The 15947-nt window shown below is 39.7% G+C and overlaps 1 protein-coding gene across 5 annotated transcripts in view; it reads left to right on the top strand.

Moving 5' to 3' along the window:
- LRP5 (LDL receptor related protein 5) overlaps positions 1 to 11983 on the top strand; it is a 248493-nt gene extending 236510 nt beyond the window's left edge. For all 5 annotated transcript variants that reach the window (XM_075754764.1, XM_075754765.1, XM_075754766.1 and 2 more), the window contains 5 exons: positions 2003 to 2113; positions 4957 to 5193; positions 7596 to 7735; positions 10562 to 10662; positions 11291 to 11983. In XM_075754764.1, the coding sequence (XP_075610879.1) occupies positions 2003 to 2113; positions 4957 to 5193; positions 7596 to 7735; positions 10562 to 10662; positions 11291 to 11552 (851 nt within the window). In that variant the 3' untranslated portion in view covers positions 11553 to 11983. The remainder of the gene's footprint in view (positions 1 to 2002; positions 2114 to 4956; positions 5194 to 7595; positions 7736 to 10561; positions 10663 to 11290) is intronic.
- Positions 11984 to 15947: the final 3964 nt, after the last annotated feature.

Raw genomic sequence — 15947 nt, 5'->3', positions numbered from 1 at the left:
GTGGTGATTAATTGGAAGTGTAGGATCTGGGCTTGATGGTATAGAATAAGGAGTGGATAATATCCTGATTTTGGCTAGGATAGAGTTAATTTTCACAAGAAGCTGGCAGGGGACACAGCCAGGACAGCTGACACAAACTAGCCAAAGGGATATTCTATACCATATGACATCATGCTCAGCATAAAAGGGGACTAGTTGGGGAGGGGCGACGTGGCTCCAAGACCGGCTCTGGGAATGGTCTGAGTGTATAGAGTGTTGTCACCCATTTTGTATATTCTAAGTACTGTTGTTGTTATTTTCCTCTTCCTTTGCTGTCCCAGTAAACTGTCCTTATCCCAACCCACAAGTTTTACCTTTTTCTTCCAATTGTCCTCCCCACCCCACTGGAGGGAGGGTGCTGGGGAGGAGTGAGCAAGCAGCTGCGTGGTGCTCAGCTACCAGCTGGGGGTAAACAATGACAGAGACGTGGAAAACATGGCCTCTGTAGTCGTCAGGAATTTTTACAGGCCAAGGCCTGAGTGCATTCCTAAGAAAAATAAAACTGATAGGCCTTTCTTATCCCTTAATGTGCATCAGCCTATAACCTACTGTGTTTGTGGAAGGGGAGGTGGCATGTAGTTCTTTATATGAGGTTTATTAAGGTGGTTAGGTTAACTAGGCTTAACAGAACTTTTCTACTATACCTCATGCATCAGAAAAATTGCCTTCTGGTCAGAGCAGTGATATTCACTGCCTTTCCATAGGTCTGAGTTCAATGCCTTGATTCTATCCAAGCTGCTGCTTCTGTCCCCTGTTTTTCCAAGGCATGATTTTGGAGAGTTGATTCTGAAGCATTGGTACGGGGGTTGCAGACTGGTAGTGGCCAAAAGAAATGTCCTTGGATATGTTCATGGTTCTTGTCCCACATCTTCAAGACTGTGGCTTTCATCTTCTTGAATTTAATGTGGCACTGCTAGCTGGTCCTCTCATATCCAGTGGAAGTCACAAGGTTAACAGTTTCTTGATATTGCAACTGGATTACCATGCCACTGAAGAAACTTCATCTGCACAACACTGGTTCAGTGCTCCAAGTAGTCCATTGCTGAATTAAGAAGAAACAGGGAGTCCAACAAGGCAGGACAACAACAGAAGGTACAGCACGTAAGAAGGGAAAAGGACATTAAGACAGAAGTCTTGATGGAAGACAAAGGAGCAGCAGACAGGTGCAAAAATAAATAGAGGGCTGACAGTCATTGGCAAATAGGAAAGTGCACACAGAACTTAGTACTTCTCATAGTGCAAGAATCTAACTGGTATCATGAGAGCTCTAGATGCTTTTAGAGCCTTCTGTCAACATGTGTGTGTTTTGTATGCACAGTAGGACCTTGTGGAGCTGCATGCAACTTACTGGGAGCATAACAGTCCAAATCAGGGGCTGATGCATTTGGAGCTTCTTGCTAAGTTTTTTTCTCCATAGATAATTTAGTTCTCTTACATGAGAACTGCTCTGCAAACTGGACCATGGCAAAGTAAGTGTGGCTATTCAGGAGGATCATTTCACACCACCAATGCTGTGATCCAAAACATGAATGTGGATCTTCTCCTCCAGAAGAAAAGAATCTTTCTTCTTTTTGCATTGAATAATCTATAGTGCGAACCTTCCAGAACTGCTGATTACTAGCTCTAGTAAGACAGTCTCTTTACTGATCATTTAATATGCTTTGATTTGATGGAGATTCCAAAAGTAATTAACAAGTCCTTTTTGCTGAAACAGAGGCTTCTGAATATAGGATGGGGAGTTACTGGGATCAGTGTTTTATTTTAGCCCCACCGAGTAGGATGTTGGAAGGAAGAACCAGAGAAATGTAGACTTGCATTTTACCCGCAGCAGCAAAGCAGGTGTTCTGGTGCCTACCTGGTGATAATATAAAATGCACTGTGGCTTCATGTCTCACTTGGTTTCTTAAGATGCTCAAATGCTCCATGCAAGTAGTACTTAACTCTTTTTTTTCCTTCTGTGCAGCAATTTGTCTACCCAATCAGTTCCGATGTGCAAGCGGCCAGTGCATCGTTCTGAAGCAACAGTGTGACTCCTTTCCAGATTGCATTGACGGTTCTGATGAGCTTATGTGTGGTGAGATGTCTTTCCTTGAGATTCAAGTGGTGTGTTCAGGCATAATGTCCTATATCCCCATGCAGAGCCCCAGTCTTTCTTTTGGGAAAGCCCAGTAAATCTTGACCAAATACTCTCACAGTTGTATTTGGCTGCTAAATAGTCATGTTCTTCCATTGGTCTGTGTGGCAAAAGAGTGTGAGATTGCAGCATGGAATGGCAAGTCTGTAATGCTATTATTCTGGGTAATGCAAGAACAGCAGTAGTGAAGATGAACTGAAATTCCAATGTTACTTCAAGCTAGTTCTAAAATGCTATATGGCATACAACACTGCCTTGTTTAGGTGGGCCTTCAGATCTATACCCGGGTGGACCTGATTCTATTATGCTCAGTACCTTGGAGCTTGCAGAGCTGCTGCTAAGCTTGGGGTAGCTTTTAAAAATATGCAGCCCTGTCCACTGCAATTACAGGGTCAAGCTGGAGGCTAATTATGTGGAGGAACTAGCATGCAATGAGCAAGTGTCCACAAGACACCACAAGCTGGTCTCTTAAGGTGCAAGTAGGAAAAGAACATAAGGAGAGACCTTGATTTTTCTGGGCAAAATGTTACTTTGAATTCTCATGGCAGTAGGTATATGCAGGTTACAGACGCACTGATGGCAGTTGCTATATTAGTCCTTAGCGGGGTGTGTTATTTTGCAGTGCAAAGTGAACAGTAAAATTCACTCACTTGTGCTCTGCTTGCAATTTCTCTCTTTTTGCGCCATCAGGGTGACTAGTGCATGAAGTTTTCAGGCAATGGGGCAGAAAAAGGGAGCATTTAGTAGCTCAGGAGTGGTTTAGCAAAATAGTTGGAACACAGATGTGCTATCTGTTGGTAATTCATTCTGAACAAATACGTTGTGTTTATGTTTGTATTAAGCACTTTGCTTAATAATGTTGCCTATAGGACCTTGGCTAATTGCGAGGTTTTTAATGTCTCAGAGTCTTGTCAGGTTTTGAAGCACCAGTTGTCAGAAGCTGTGTTACTGCTGCGATGAGAGCAGAGGGCACCAGGTCTGGTCAGGGTAACCATGTTTCTTCCTTCCACCCTTGCAGTAGGTACAGCAAGGAAAAGTGTATTTCATGAGCATGAGTGGTGAAAGGTGCCCAAGTGGTGAAAAGGCTAAAAGAATAGCGACAAAATCTGTTTAGCTCTCCTGTCAAAAATTTCAAACAGAACATGCTTCTCATGATTCTCCCACTTCTTCCATTTAGCTCTCACCCAGTTCCCCCAATTCCCTGGATAATGTAAAGCCACCTCTTCCTTTTTTTTAAGTTTATTTTCTTTGTGCACTTGGCAAAATTTTGTGCTGCCAAGTTAATGCAGCTGTTTCCTGTTTGCACTTTGGGTCCAGTCCTGCAATTAGGTCTTAACTGATTTAAATGTGTCTTTATGTAGACATAAGACCATCTCCTCTGGAGTCTCTTTATGGAACAGAGCATTCTGTGGTTTCTTGCTTGACTGAGGGGAAGAACTCAAGTAGGGAATAAAAATGATTGCTACTTTCTAGATAAGGATCTTGCATTCAGAAGAAGCTAGGTTTAACCAAAATGAGAATTGTGTGTTTTAAATTAGCTAATTTGGGAACATGTTTTAATTTTGGCTTTGCTTTTTTTTCATATCATATCTGAACTAATCTGACTATGTGAAAGTTAGGGCCTTAGCTGACATAAAAGCTGTCATGCACTAGTAAGTATGAAAAGTAGATAAAGACTTTAAGTCAGAAATTAATTTTTGATGCTGAGCTGTTAAGAGTTTATTGGTATATCTTTATATTTCTGTTATCTTCCTTCTCAAATGTCAATTGTTTTTCATTCCCTTCCACTGAAGGGAATGAACCAAAACCACTGGAAAGAAATTTTATGAAGTGAAGCTTGAATCTTACATGAACCATTTCATTTCTTTCAACTTCATTAAGGAAGGAAGGGGTCTATAGTCTGATCTGAACATGATAGGCTTTGGCCAAGTTTATTTTTATTTTTTCACTTTATGAGTATATATATTTGTGTATGTAAAAAAATAAAATTATAAATGTGTGAGTCATGTGGGAAAATAATTTTCACTGAAGAATGTCACATATGCGAAAAACAGGTGTCAGGTTTATCTGGCAAGAATTTTGAATGTGTTACTCTCAATCAGAGGGGAGATCTGATATGTAAGCTCATCTCAAATACTGCAGCAGTGGGCTATACAAGGGAAAAATAAATAAGAAGTAGAAAGTATTTGAGATATTCTGGATTGTGTTTTCCTTCCATTTTGTAAGTTTTTTTTTTTTTTTTTAGAAAGCATATTTTAGGAAGGAAAAGTATTCTGTTTTAAGGCCTATATTAGCTAGGAAGACATCCACTGCTTAATACATATGGTGGCTTCCCTACTGGTAAAATCTTTTAATTTTTTAATGTTATTGCTAGCCCAGATGGCTTTTGAGAGAGCAGATTCCTCTCTGATTAAGAACTTGATGTTTCTAAGTATCCTATATCCTTAACCCATAGACTTTGTCTGGGGAAGAAAACAAAACTTTCTAGGCTGTTATATCAGGATGATAAGTAATCCTGTTATGAGATGAACTGCTAGACAGAAAGGCGAGTTCCTTGCTAATACTGCCTTATGTACCTGGAGAGGAAGAGGAGGCATGAAGTCTTGTGCGTTGAATCAGAATATATGGAGTTATAGACGCCTGAGTTTGATGCAGGTACTTTCAAAGACACTATGTGAATGACTGTAAGCTGACTGATTTACTGCATGAGCTCCAGGACAGCAATGTATATATTACCCCATGTTTAATGACCTCCTTTTTTTATTTTTCTCCTGTCTTTCCAGAAAAAACAAAGCCAGCCTCAGATGAGTCACAACCACACAGCAGTGCCATCGGTCCTGTCATTGGTATAATACTGTCACTTTTTGTCATGGGAGGAATGTACTTTGTTTGCCAGCGAGTGGTGTGTCAGCGCTATGCTGGGCCCAATAGTCCTTTTCCACATGAATATGTCAGTGGCACCCCTCATGTCCCTCTTAATTTTATTGCTCCAGGGAGTTCTCAACATGGCACTTTTACTGGTAAGGATGGAAAAGACCTTGCATCTAATCAGTACCATTACATTGTCTGGATTTGGAGTTTTACAGGTTATTAAGAGTGCTAGATGAGGAGTTGTCAAAGAGCAGAAATGAGGTGGTGTTATCTGCTCAGTGGTTTTGGTATAAATCTGTCATTTGGATCAGATATGCAAAAATTATTAGACACATTTCATTAGGCATCTTGCTAGATTTTCAAATTCAGTTTTTGAGCTAGTGTACATCTGTGCAGGTATCTATCTTTTTGATAGAAAAGCTACAGTATTTTGCCAGTGAAAACATCCTCTTTAAATAGTTCATTCTGGTGTATGTAATAAAGCCTGGGTTTTGCATGGTATTTCTTAGCTAAGGCCTGCAAAACACTACGAAGCATAGTGAACCAAATGCAATATTGGAAACTAAGAATACCTGTGCCATTCAGCGTTCTAGTGAGAACTCTGTTGAGTTGTTCTTTGTGTCTTGTACTCAGATGTCCTTGTTTCTATCCTGTCCATCAAAGGTCTTTACACAGTTTTGTCCTGTCTGCTTGGGATGGATAAGTCATTACACAGTGGAAAGCAGCAGAGGAAAGAAGTGAAGCAGCTTAGTTTACTGTAATACAAAAAAGCAGGGGATAAACCTCCCTCCCCGAAGTTACAACAGCAAATGTGGAAGAACACAAGCAGTCTGTGTATGGTTTTGTAGTCTGACTGTTCATTGCCTGAAGCATAATGAAAACATCCCCTTTGGTTTAGCCCATCTCTGAGACAGCTTTTCTATTTGCTTTTGGACAAAGTATTTATTCAACCTTCATCTGTAAAACAGCAAAGCTTCTCTACCTCACAGAGGACTCAAAGCATCCATTTGGAGCAGTATCTGCAGCTATGATGCTGAGATGGAAGGAGGACTTGAAGTGTACATAAAGCTCAGGATATTCAGCTAATAAAGAACCCAGTAAACCTCATAGACATCAAAGTAAACACTTAAATGATGTACCTCAAATTATTTTCCAAGTGTAAAATATACTTTTCATAGAGGAAATAGCAAATCCTTAACTACAAAGCTCTGAGAAGAAAGAATATCTCTTCATATTGTTCAGGAAGCTGGAAAGTAAATGTTTGCCTGTAAATCTGCCAGACAGGGTCAGAATACAGGAAATCCGTACTTCGGAGTACTTGGAGTCTGCTTTTCATGTCAGCTGAAAATCAGATAGATGATAAAGACAAATGAAAAGATGTGGCACTTCTTCATATTTAACAAGTTTTTGAGATGTGCTAATTGTTTTTTTCTTCTAGCCATGGCTTTGAAGATAGCCAGATGCAACTTCGGTTTAGCCTTTCTCACACTTTAATGACTGTGGTCAGCTGTTCCTGCTTAAATTATGTTTTTATGGTTGTCAAAAGGTTTTTGTTGCAAGAAATAAAATTTGAGGATGAAATCATTCCAGGTGGAATCTTTGCAGAGTGTTTTAAATTGGACTTCGCACTAAAGCTTTTTCAATTAAAGCAAGTATCAGTGGTTTACATCTGTACCTCTATAGGTGCTAAACTAAGCTGTCATTTTGATTCTCATTTATATTTTTTAGTTTTTTTCTAATCCATATTGCTGTGACAAGTTACAACAGCTGAAAATATTACCATTGATGTTAATTCTCAAGAAAAGACATTGGTTCCTAATACCATGGCATTTCCAAAAAAAGATAAATAGTCATGAATAATGATCATAAATAGTCACTCTGCTTGTAATAAATATTTCCTGCATCTGAAAAAATTCTGTAAACTTCCCAAACTAAACTCTCCCATTAGCACTGAATAATGTGACAGGAAGAAGCTGAAAATGTATTATCTGATTTAAGTGTATATTAGAGTAAAACAGACTGGAGAATGTTGTCTTCCCTTTTCCTGTCACCCAGGTTTCCTTCCTTTTGCTTCTGCTGATTTTCAGTTTAAGCAGTGATTTTCTTCAATAAAAATAATTATTTTTTGCTGTTCTTCATGTACTTGCAATTGAATTTCTTTGGATGGAAATGAAAACATTGGAGCTCTCTAGCTTGTTTTTCTTGGCCAATATATAATGGGTTTTTTTGCAAATGCTTGTGTTTGTTTAATTGGAAAATTTCTTAGTTAATGAGTTGGGTGACAAGTTTGGATAAACTATTCTGGAGATTCCTTTCTCAGCAGAGTGTAAGAGCAGGTTGTGAGGAGTTAAGTGCTGTGGTGAGATAATAGGTGGTCTGGGAGTGAGATATTTTCTTTATAGAATATATTGTTTCTTGTAATCCTGAAGTTTTTAAATAAACACTGTTCCCAAAGTGACAATGGGTTTGCCAAACTGTGGATTTATTTTCTGTTTTGCATTGGTAGGTAAAATTGTGGTTTACCTAACCTTGTTTTCCTGTCTCACTGCAGGCATCTCTTGTGGAAAGTCCATGATTAGCTCCATGAGTCTCATGGGAGGAAGCAGTGGTGCCCCCTTATATGACAGAAACCATGTTACTGGAGCCTCTTCGAGTAGCTCATCCAGCACTAAAGCCACTTTCTACCCACAGGTATGTCTTGAAAATATACCTGTGAATTGGATATCTCCCACTTCTGAAGAAAAGGAAGATGAAAATTTGTGCTACTAAATAGAATGTTAATAATGGTTGTTCTTGGGTTACTGTTTATGATGTACAGGCCCAGTCCGACACGCACTGAACTTCGCAGACGGGCTTTGTTGAAGTCAATCGGGATTACACAATGCTATATGGTGTCTGAAATGTTTTGTTATTAGAGTGATACCCAGGTTGTTCCTGGGCACTTCTGTTCTTCCGTCTTGACTCCTTTGGAGTTGCCACCTTTGTTCTTTGTAAACTCTGATTGCATTTTGCACTTTATAATGCTGCAGGCACAACATGGAGTAAAAAGACAAACTGCGGCAGGACTGTAATGCAAATGCATGTGAAATAAGCTTGGCTTGCTCTTTACGTAGTGTCGATTGTTGATTCAGAAAACCAAGTGTGTGCACTGGGAGAAAACAGAGGTTTTCAGCAGAGGTTACTTTGCCTGGGTTTTTTCAGCTGTAATTTAGCTCCACTTCTGGCTTTTAACTATTGGAAGTGACAGAATTTTAGTCCCCATATCAGAGTTTCCTAAATTCAAAGATGTTTAGAATTAATGGAAATGATTCTCTAAGAATATGTAGGAGAGACATACAAAGATTACTGTTTGCCAGCATTTTGTCAAATGATAGGTTTTTTTCCTTAGTGCTTCTGAGCAGTACATACATTCTGTTCACACAAGCTTGCAGAGGCAATCTGCTAGTTATTGAGGTGATTTTTCAGTAGTATTTGATCAGGAAGCCCACATACTGTGTGGATATATGTGCATTTGTGTTTACATATAAACTGTTATGCTATGGGCATTTTAATTGATAGTGTTTTAACCAGTAGCAAATGTGCACTCTCTTTAAGAACAGAGGTGGAAAAGAGAGGCTTGTGAGTTTATCTATTGATAAGGTAAAATTGATTATTTATTTTTTGCATTACCTTCTCAATGAAGCTGTCAGGAAGCTAGTCACAGCTAGCAGACATTTGGAACTCAGCAGCCCACCTAACTCAGCTTGTCTCATGCTTCACCAGTGTCTCTGTTAACATGCTGAACAATTTCATGCTAGTAACTGATTGATGTGTCAGTGCTACAGTAAAAAGGATGAACAAAAAAAACCTTAGCTGAATTTATATAAAAAAACCCCCTTAAATAACTCTTGAAAGAGGAAAGAAGCTGGCAGCTGAGCACCACGCACCGCTGGCTCACCGCGCCGCTGGCTCACCCCTCCCCCGGCAGGATGGGGAGGAGAACGGGAAAACAACGGCAAAGCCTCGAGGGTTGGGATAAGGACAGTTTACTGGGACAGCAAGGGAGAGGGAAACAATCAACAACAGTACTGATAACAGATATTCACAATGGGTGACAACAGAAAACAATTTACCGATCCAACAACGGACCAACCGACCAACTGGATGCTCGGCCTGTCCCGGAGCCACGCTGAACCCGCCCCTGCCCAACTAGCCCCCTTTTATGGTGAGCATGATGTCAGGTGGTATGGAATAGCCCCCCACCAGCTTGGGTCACCCGTCCTGGCTCCTTGTGAAATTAACTCTATCCTTGCCAGAACCAGGACAACCTGAGAACCTGGCGACAGGCATCCTGGCTGTATTTAATCTGAACACGAAGTGGTGTTGATGCAGCCTAGGGTGCTAGTAGGAGAGAATTCAGAAGTAGCATGCAGTGCTCCTCCAAGGAAGAGGATTTCTGGAAGATACTCTTGGGGCGATTACTCTTCAATTGCCACAGCTGGCCATGGGTGATTTTCAAGCTTGTCTCCCCTCACATGAATCTAGATGCAGGGCTTGTCAGTATTAGTAATGATGAGCTCAACTCAATGGCCAAGAATCATTTTGCTAGATGCTGCACAGTGAAGACCAAACAATGATCTCCACTCCAGTGATTTTACAGTACTATTATGAGAGAAGAGCAGAGGCAGAGGAAGGATGCTATCATGGTCACTGTGGCAGGCCATGGCTTGGCAGAATGCCCAGGACAGGCTGTTTACAAGATGCTCACATCAATAGCAAGGCCCTACCACCAACAGCAATGCTGTAATTTTCCACATAGAAAGGGATGAGGTTCTCTCCTTGTTTATAGGCCAGTGTCCTGCTGGCTGTGTCAGGGGTTCTGCTTCCTGCTAGGGAAAGAATCCTAAAGGATTCTGAAGCATAATAAACTGTTTTCCTAGCGTGAGGGTTACCAGCAACCGTGTATATGCACACGAAGGGTAGGGCAGGCTATAACTATTTTTTAGCTCTTCAACTCATTGCATTGTGAACTGCCAAAATGATATGCTTACAGAACAGCAGTAAAAAGGAAGTTTTAAGGGAAGAATGGAGTTGATTAATTTTAGTAAAGGAACTTGTCCTCCTGACCCCACTATTGACTGGGGATATGTTTAGGGGCTGGGAGTGCAACAGACTTTGTTTCCCATTAGCATCTGCTGACGATACCAGTCCTTATGTCCAAGGAATTGCACAGAGATTCTGCAAAACTAGGTTTAATTTCCAACTTTACCCCAGCCTTCCAGCATAATAACGCATGTGGCAAGGAAGTAAATTCCCTGTACTCTTGAGAACTTTGAAGGCCTGCAGTGTACCTAAGCCCAGAGTAAAGTCTCGTAATTAACTTCTGTGGTCTTTAAGAATGCATTAACCCACCCAAGCAGCAAGGAGAGAAAACTAAAAGAAGGATGAGTGACAGGGTGAAGACATAAATATTTTCAAAACAAGTGGAGTTGTATAATTAACCCAAACTTTTGCACTGCTTTTTCCTATTTTTCCTAGATCTTGAACCCACCTCCTTCCCCAGCTACTGATCGCTCCTTGTATAATGCAGAGATGTTCTATTCCTCAAACATTCCTTCAACCACGAGATCTTCTTACAGGTACAGCTCAGATAAAAAGGTTTGATAAATCTTCTATTGATCTGTCCTTTAGTTCTGGATCTTAAGCAAAATGTTCTTGTTCAGACTGTACCTTGTTCAAAAAAACCTTTCCCTCTCTTAATAAGTGACCATTCAAATGGAGGTTATGCCAGTGTTGATGTTAAACATTGGCTTTGTGTTCTTATTTTGACACAACAGGGTGTAGCATTTTTCAATACAGTGTTGCTGAGTAATAATGCAATATATGTAGATTATATTGCTATGTAACAGTCACTTAGCATCCTGTATAGAGAACATTGGTGTTTTCTGTTCAGTTCCTCAAGCTTATCTTAAAACTCTTTGATGAGTCAACCTATTTGTTAATGACTGGGTTAAACGGTCATGGTGGTCTCCTCTGTGTGGTCAGGGGCTGCAAGAATGCACTGCTGGCTGAGAGTAGTTCTGCCATTCAAATTTAACACAGTTCAGGTACTTCTTGTTCGGTTCCTATGAAAACCTGAATTAAGGCTCACATAGTATGAATGAGCAGGCATCTTGGCTGAGGACACAGAGCTGTTCATTTTCAATCTCTTTCTTTCTTTTTCCCCAAATTGCAACCAATGCATGTGCTTTTTTTTTTTTTTTTCAGGCCATACCTTATACGAGGGATAGCTCCACCCACAACCCCATGCAGCACAGATGTGTGTGACAGTGACTATACTACTAGTCGATGGAAGGCCAACAAATACTATATAGATTTAAATTCAGACTCAGACCCTTATCCCCCTCCACCCACACCTCGCAGTCAGTACATGTCAGCAGAAGAAAGTTGCCCTCCGTCTCCTGCCACAGAACGAAGCTATTTTCACCTCTATCCCCCTCCACCCTCTCCTTGTACAGACTCCTCATGACCTCAACAGAAGGAACTTTTCCTGTAAATATTTTAAAATATGAACAGATTTAAAATATATATTTTATGATTTAAAAATAAATCAGGGTGGGAATTAAAAGAAGAAATGTGAATAAAAATGGGTGGGAGGGATGGGGCTGTGAAAAATTGTACAGAGGAAGAATATTTATAAAATTCTTTTTTTTAACTTAATTTCCATTCTTTTGTGCCATATTTGCCTTTTTGAAGTCATGAAAATTACTCATTCTCCAAAGGATTTGGGGAGGGAATGTTGAGCCTTTTTGCATTTTTAAGTCACCTTTTTACATGCAAAGTCTATGTAATTTTTTTTTTTATTAATGTGAGACAAGAAAGTGAAGTGGCTTGTGGGAGGAGGAATCTAAAGCAAGATGTAAGTTTATTCACAGAGAAGAAATACATGTTTAAATAAAATTGTCAGTATCTCATCCCTTCACCACCACTGGGAGAAAACATGCAAAGATCACAACCCTCAGATGCTCCTGTTTGCAAGTGAGTTGAATGCTTCCCAGCAGAACTTGTATGCTGAGACTTGGATTTCAAACCTCCCTCTCCATTTGCTTAGCACTGAACTGGAAGAATGCTTCTTTTGGTCAAACTTTCCAGCTTAACTAGGTCCACAGGCATCATGCCCTACCTCATGTCAGTGCCACTCAGCACATGGCCAATTCTGGAACTGATTCAAGCTAAAAAAGATAACCATCCCTAAAAAGCTTGTTTAGCTCCAATCAGTTCCCCACTTGACTGAGTGAATGGTAGTAAAAGCAGTTGTATTGACCTATGGGTAAGAGCAAGGGGCAAGTTTAAAGAGAAATGCCTGGCAAACTGCAGATTTGGTCATACTCACCATTTCAATTGCGGTGAAACCAAAGTCCTTCGTCCTTCCTTGTGAGGCTTTGACAACTTTTTTGGAAGAGGCTATAATAGTCAACTGCTTCTCAAAATACAGTGCTAGTTCTCTTTTTCCCACAGTCCCACTGTGCCAGGTCTCTGAAATGTTCACTTGATCAAGTGTTAACTTGATCAGAATTGCTTCATCTCTAATGTTCATTTTCCAAAGTGGAATGATATGGTCACTTGTATTCATTTAAATGAGGAAAGTTGTTTGTTTTTTTAAGCAGTGTTTGTAGAAAATGGTATCATCTACATCGCTCAATACTAAAACATCTGCCATTCAAACAGTTTAACCATATCTCAAAAAAAAATTGCCACAAAATTAGTTCAGGTTTAGAAATAGACAGAAAGAGCATGGGGGAGGAAGGAGAGGAGACAAATACTTCTGCCTAATTATGTTGAAATAAAAAAGATAAACTCTCATACAAACTGCTGTAACTGAAGGACATCGTGATCAGCAAAGTGCTCATGTTCCCAACTCCTACCAAAAAAACCACTTTGGGAATAGGGGGCTAGGATCAGTCCCTTTCAAAATACAGAAGATAAATTTTTGCTTTGATTGCTCTCTTGCTGTAACAAAAGGGATTGGGTATTGCATGGCACTTCATAAATTCAGCTGTGGTGATGAGACTGTGAGTGCCTACTTCTTGGGACATCTGAGGAAAGTTCTGAATATGCAGACTCACACCTGTTTCTGCAGCTACTGAATAACAGATTTGTTGGGCCTTGGACAGCCTTAATATTGTTCGCAATAATGAAAATGTTTGTCTTGTTTGAACTTAAATTGTACCTGGTTTTGGGTCTTTTTTAGCAAGTTATTTGAAAGCACATCAGAGGAACCCTGCAACTCTGGGACAGAGGTCTTTGTTGTGGTGGTGGAGGGGCTGAGATCACAGTGTTCTGATCCAGTTTGCATTTTCAGATATATTAATCCAGATCTGTTCTTCCTATCTACATGTTCAAGGATGGGATTTGTTCTGTCATTGGTGTGTTACTGAAACTCTTAAAGTAGCTTTTACTACCTTCATGTCTAAATTTTCACTTGAGAGATTGAGCACAAAGAAGATGCCCACCATTCTTCATGGAGAAAAATACAGAATTGGAGAATACAGCATTGGAGTTTAACAATTGGTTCTTTCCCAATCCCCTATCAACATTAGTAATTCTGTAGTATGCCAAGAAGGACAAGGTCATAGTTTGTTACTCTTAGAGTGACTTGGCAGATCTCTGACAAGTGTTAATGATTTGGTGAAACAAAGTAATTCTCATGTGATTGTGTTTCAGTGAACTAAATTAGGAGTATAGATGGACAGGTTATTTTATGTACCACATCAATCATATAAAGGAGTATTTGTTCTGCATCACAGCAGTTGGTAGTCCAATGTCATATCATATGTAATTTTGTGCATGATAACTATTCACCATTTATAATTGTGGTTTAATCCAGCACGATGATGAATTCATTAGTTCAGTTGTTTTGTGTTACAGTTCTAGCTTAGAGACATACTACATTAATTTTCCTGTACTCCTGTGATGATACTGGACACAAAATTACCGTGATTTTTTTTTCCATTAAACCACTGATCTTTTTAAAGAGCCACAACTATAACAATCCTAACCATTTCAACTGAAGACTTGTATCATATTACAAAGTTTAGGGTTGAGTCCAAGAAAATTAGCATTCTTGCTGAGAGCTAAACTGTCTTAAGAGTCAAATTCTTTTGGAGCTTAGGTATTCAGAAGGGAGGAAGCACTTGCTGAATGGGGTGAAATAAGCATGTACATTTTGATTTCATTTGGACATTCATAACTTCTTGCTGCTGGTATTTGCTGAGAAATTGCCTCCTCTGAGGCACTTTTGAAGTTTGGTGATCAGAATCTAAGCCCCACATTGCTCCATAACACTGACTTTAAAAGCCTCTTCTAAAAAGAATTAGCATCTTAACATTTAAATACTAACTTAAATACTATTTTTGATTGCTATAGATTATATACTTTAAAAGGATTACTGCACTCCTTGTGCTAGAAAAAAACAGAAAGAAAATTTTAGTGACAGGAGCTACTTTTCTCCAGAAATATCCTCAGTGTGCTCTTAGTAGTTTCCATCCTGTGAACATTCAGGGTAAAATGTATAAAATAGGACCTATTTTTTTTCTAGATCAGGATGAGAGAAAGAATAGCAGGGAATTAGTGAATGCATATGACAAGTTGTGGCAGTTTAGGGCTGAATAGGAACAAGGTGGGAGAAAGCTGTATTTTGGTGAGGTTTAGGCATAGTTTTAATAGTACAAAAGTTGAGAAAGCTGGGTGAAATATTATAAGACTTCTCCTCTGAGAACTTGCAGGGGGATGCAAGTGATTGGACTACCCGTGTGAGCTTGTGAGTACTTGAATCAGTGTTTTCAACCATTATTTTACAAGCCCATTATGACTTGCGTATATGCACATGAAACAGCTCAGGGTGTAATATAAAACTGTGTCTGGAGAACAGCTAGTAATAGGCAAATGATATGGTTGATTTTGTGTTACATTTAAAGGACAGATGACCTAGCAGAGAGCAGTTTACCTGCCTTCAAGTGCAGTCATGAAAGCAGCTACTTGGGTCATCTTCTCTTCTGTAGACTTTGTCCTATCTCTAGGAAAGATGTAGCAGTAGTGTGAAGCTGTAAGGTAAATGGACAAGTTATGATCTTTGACAGTGAAGTATTCTTTGATTTCAGGCAAATTTTTGTGTAAATTATAGCTTGACTTTATTTTAGCTAGACTGGTCAACAGCCACTGCACCCTGAAATTTTCAATGGAGGTAATTAATTTGTTCATTATTACTGGATGATTTTGCGGAAACTTCATTAGCGCTATCCCAACTGTCTTACTGGTTCAGTTTTCTTCTGTTTGGACACATCACTAAAGAGCACTTCAGCTAAGATTAAAAAAAATCTGTATGTATGACAAATAATGTTTGCTTTAGAAGTGTCATAGTACAAAATGCCCCAAGTCTAAAAATGAGACTGTGCCATTATCAACATGTTCTGAAGAGGAAGGCAGAAATGAGTGGAAACAAGTTTCTTCTTTTGGAATAATGGGTTTGATATTCAGTAACAAACCTTGATCTCTCTGGTTTGCAAAGGGTGCAAGCACTTCCCTAAAAGTTCTGATTCTTTTCAAAGTAACAACAAAATGATCCCTTGCCTTAACACCTGTTCTATGCACCTAGGATGGGCCTTCCGGAAATCTCCAGGTCCATTTATCCTAGATCTGTTTTCCATCTGATATCTAGAAGGTCATATACTAGATCTAGGACTCACCATGTTCTCCCCATTTTTATTCTAACTGGTGCCTCTTGGATTCTGGGGTAATGAAAATAGATTTGGAAGCAGGGGCACTCAGTAAGGCGCTCAGTAAGGGCTAGTCACACTGGGCTGATGTGCCAGTCACAAGGACATTCTTCTGTTGCCTGCAGGGTCAGATCCCTTTGCTAGGGAGA

Source organism: Balearica regulorum, chromosome 5 (genome assembly GCF_011004875.1).
Source record: "Balearica regulorum gibbericeps isolate bBalReg1 chromosome 5, bBalReg1.pri, whole genome shotgun sequence".
Lineage (NCBI taxonomy): Eukaryota > Metazoa > Chordata > Aves > Gruiformes > Gruidae > Balearica > Balearica regulorum.
The sequence above is the reverse complement of the archived record's forward strand: the minus strand, read 5'-3'. Positions and strand labels throughout refer to the sequence as shown.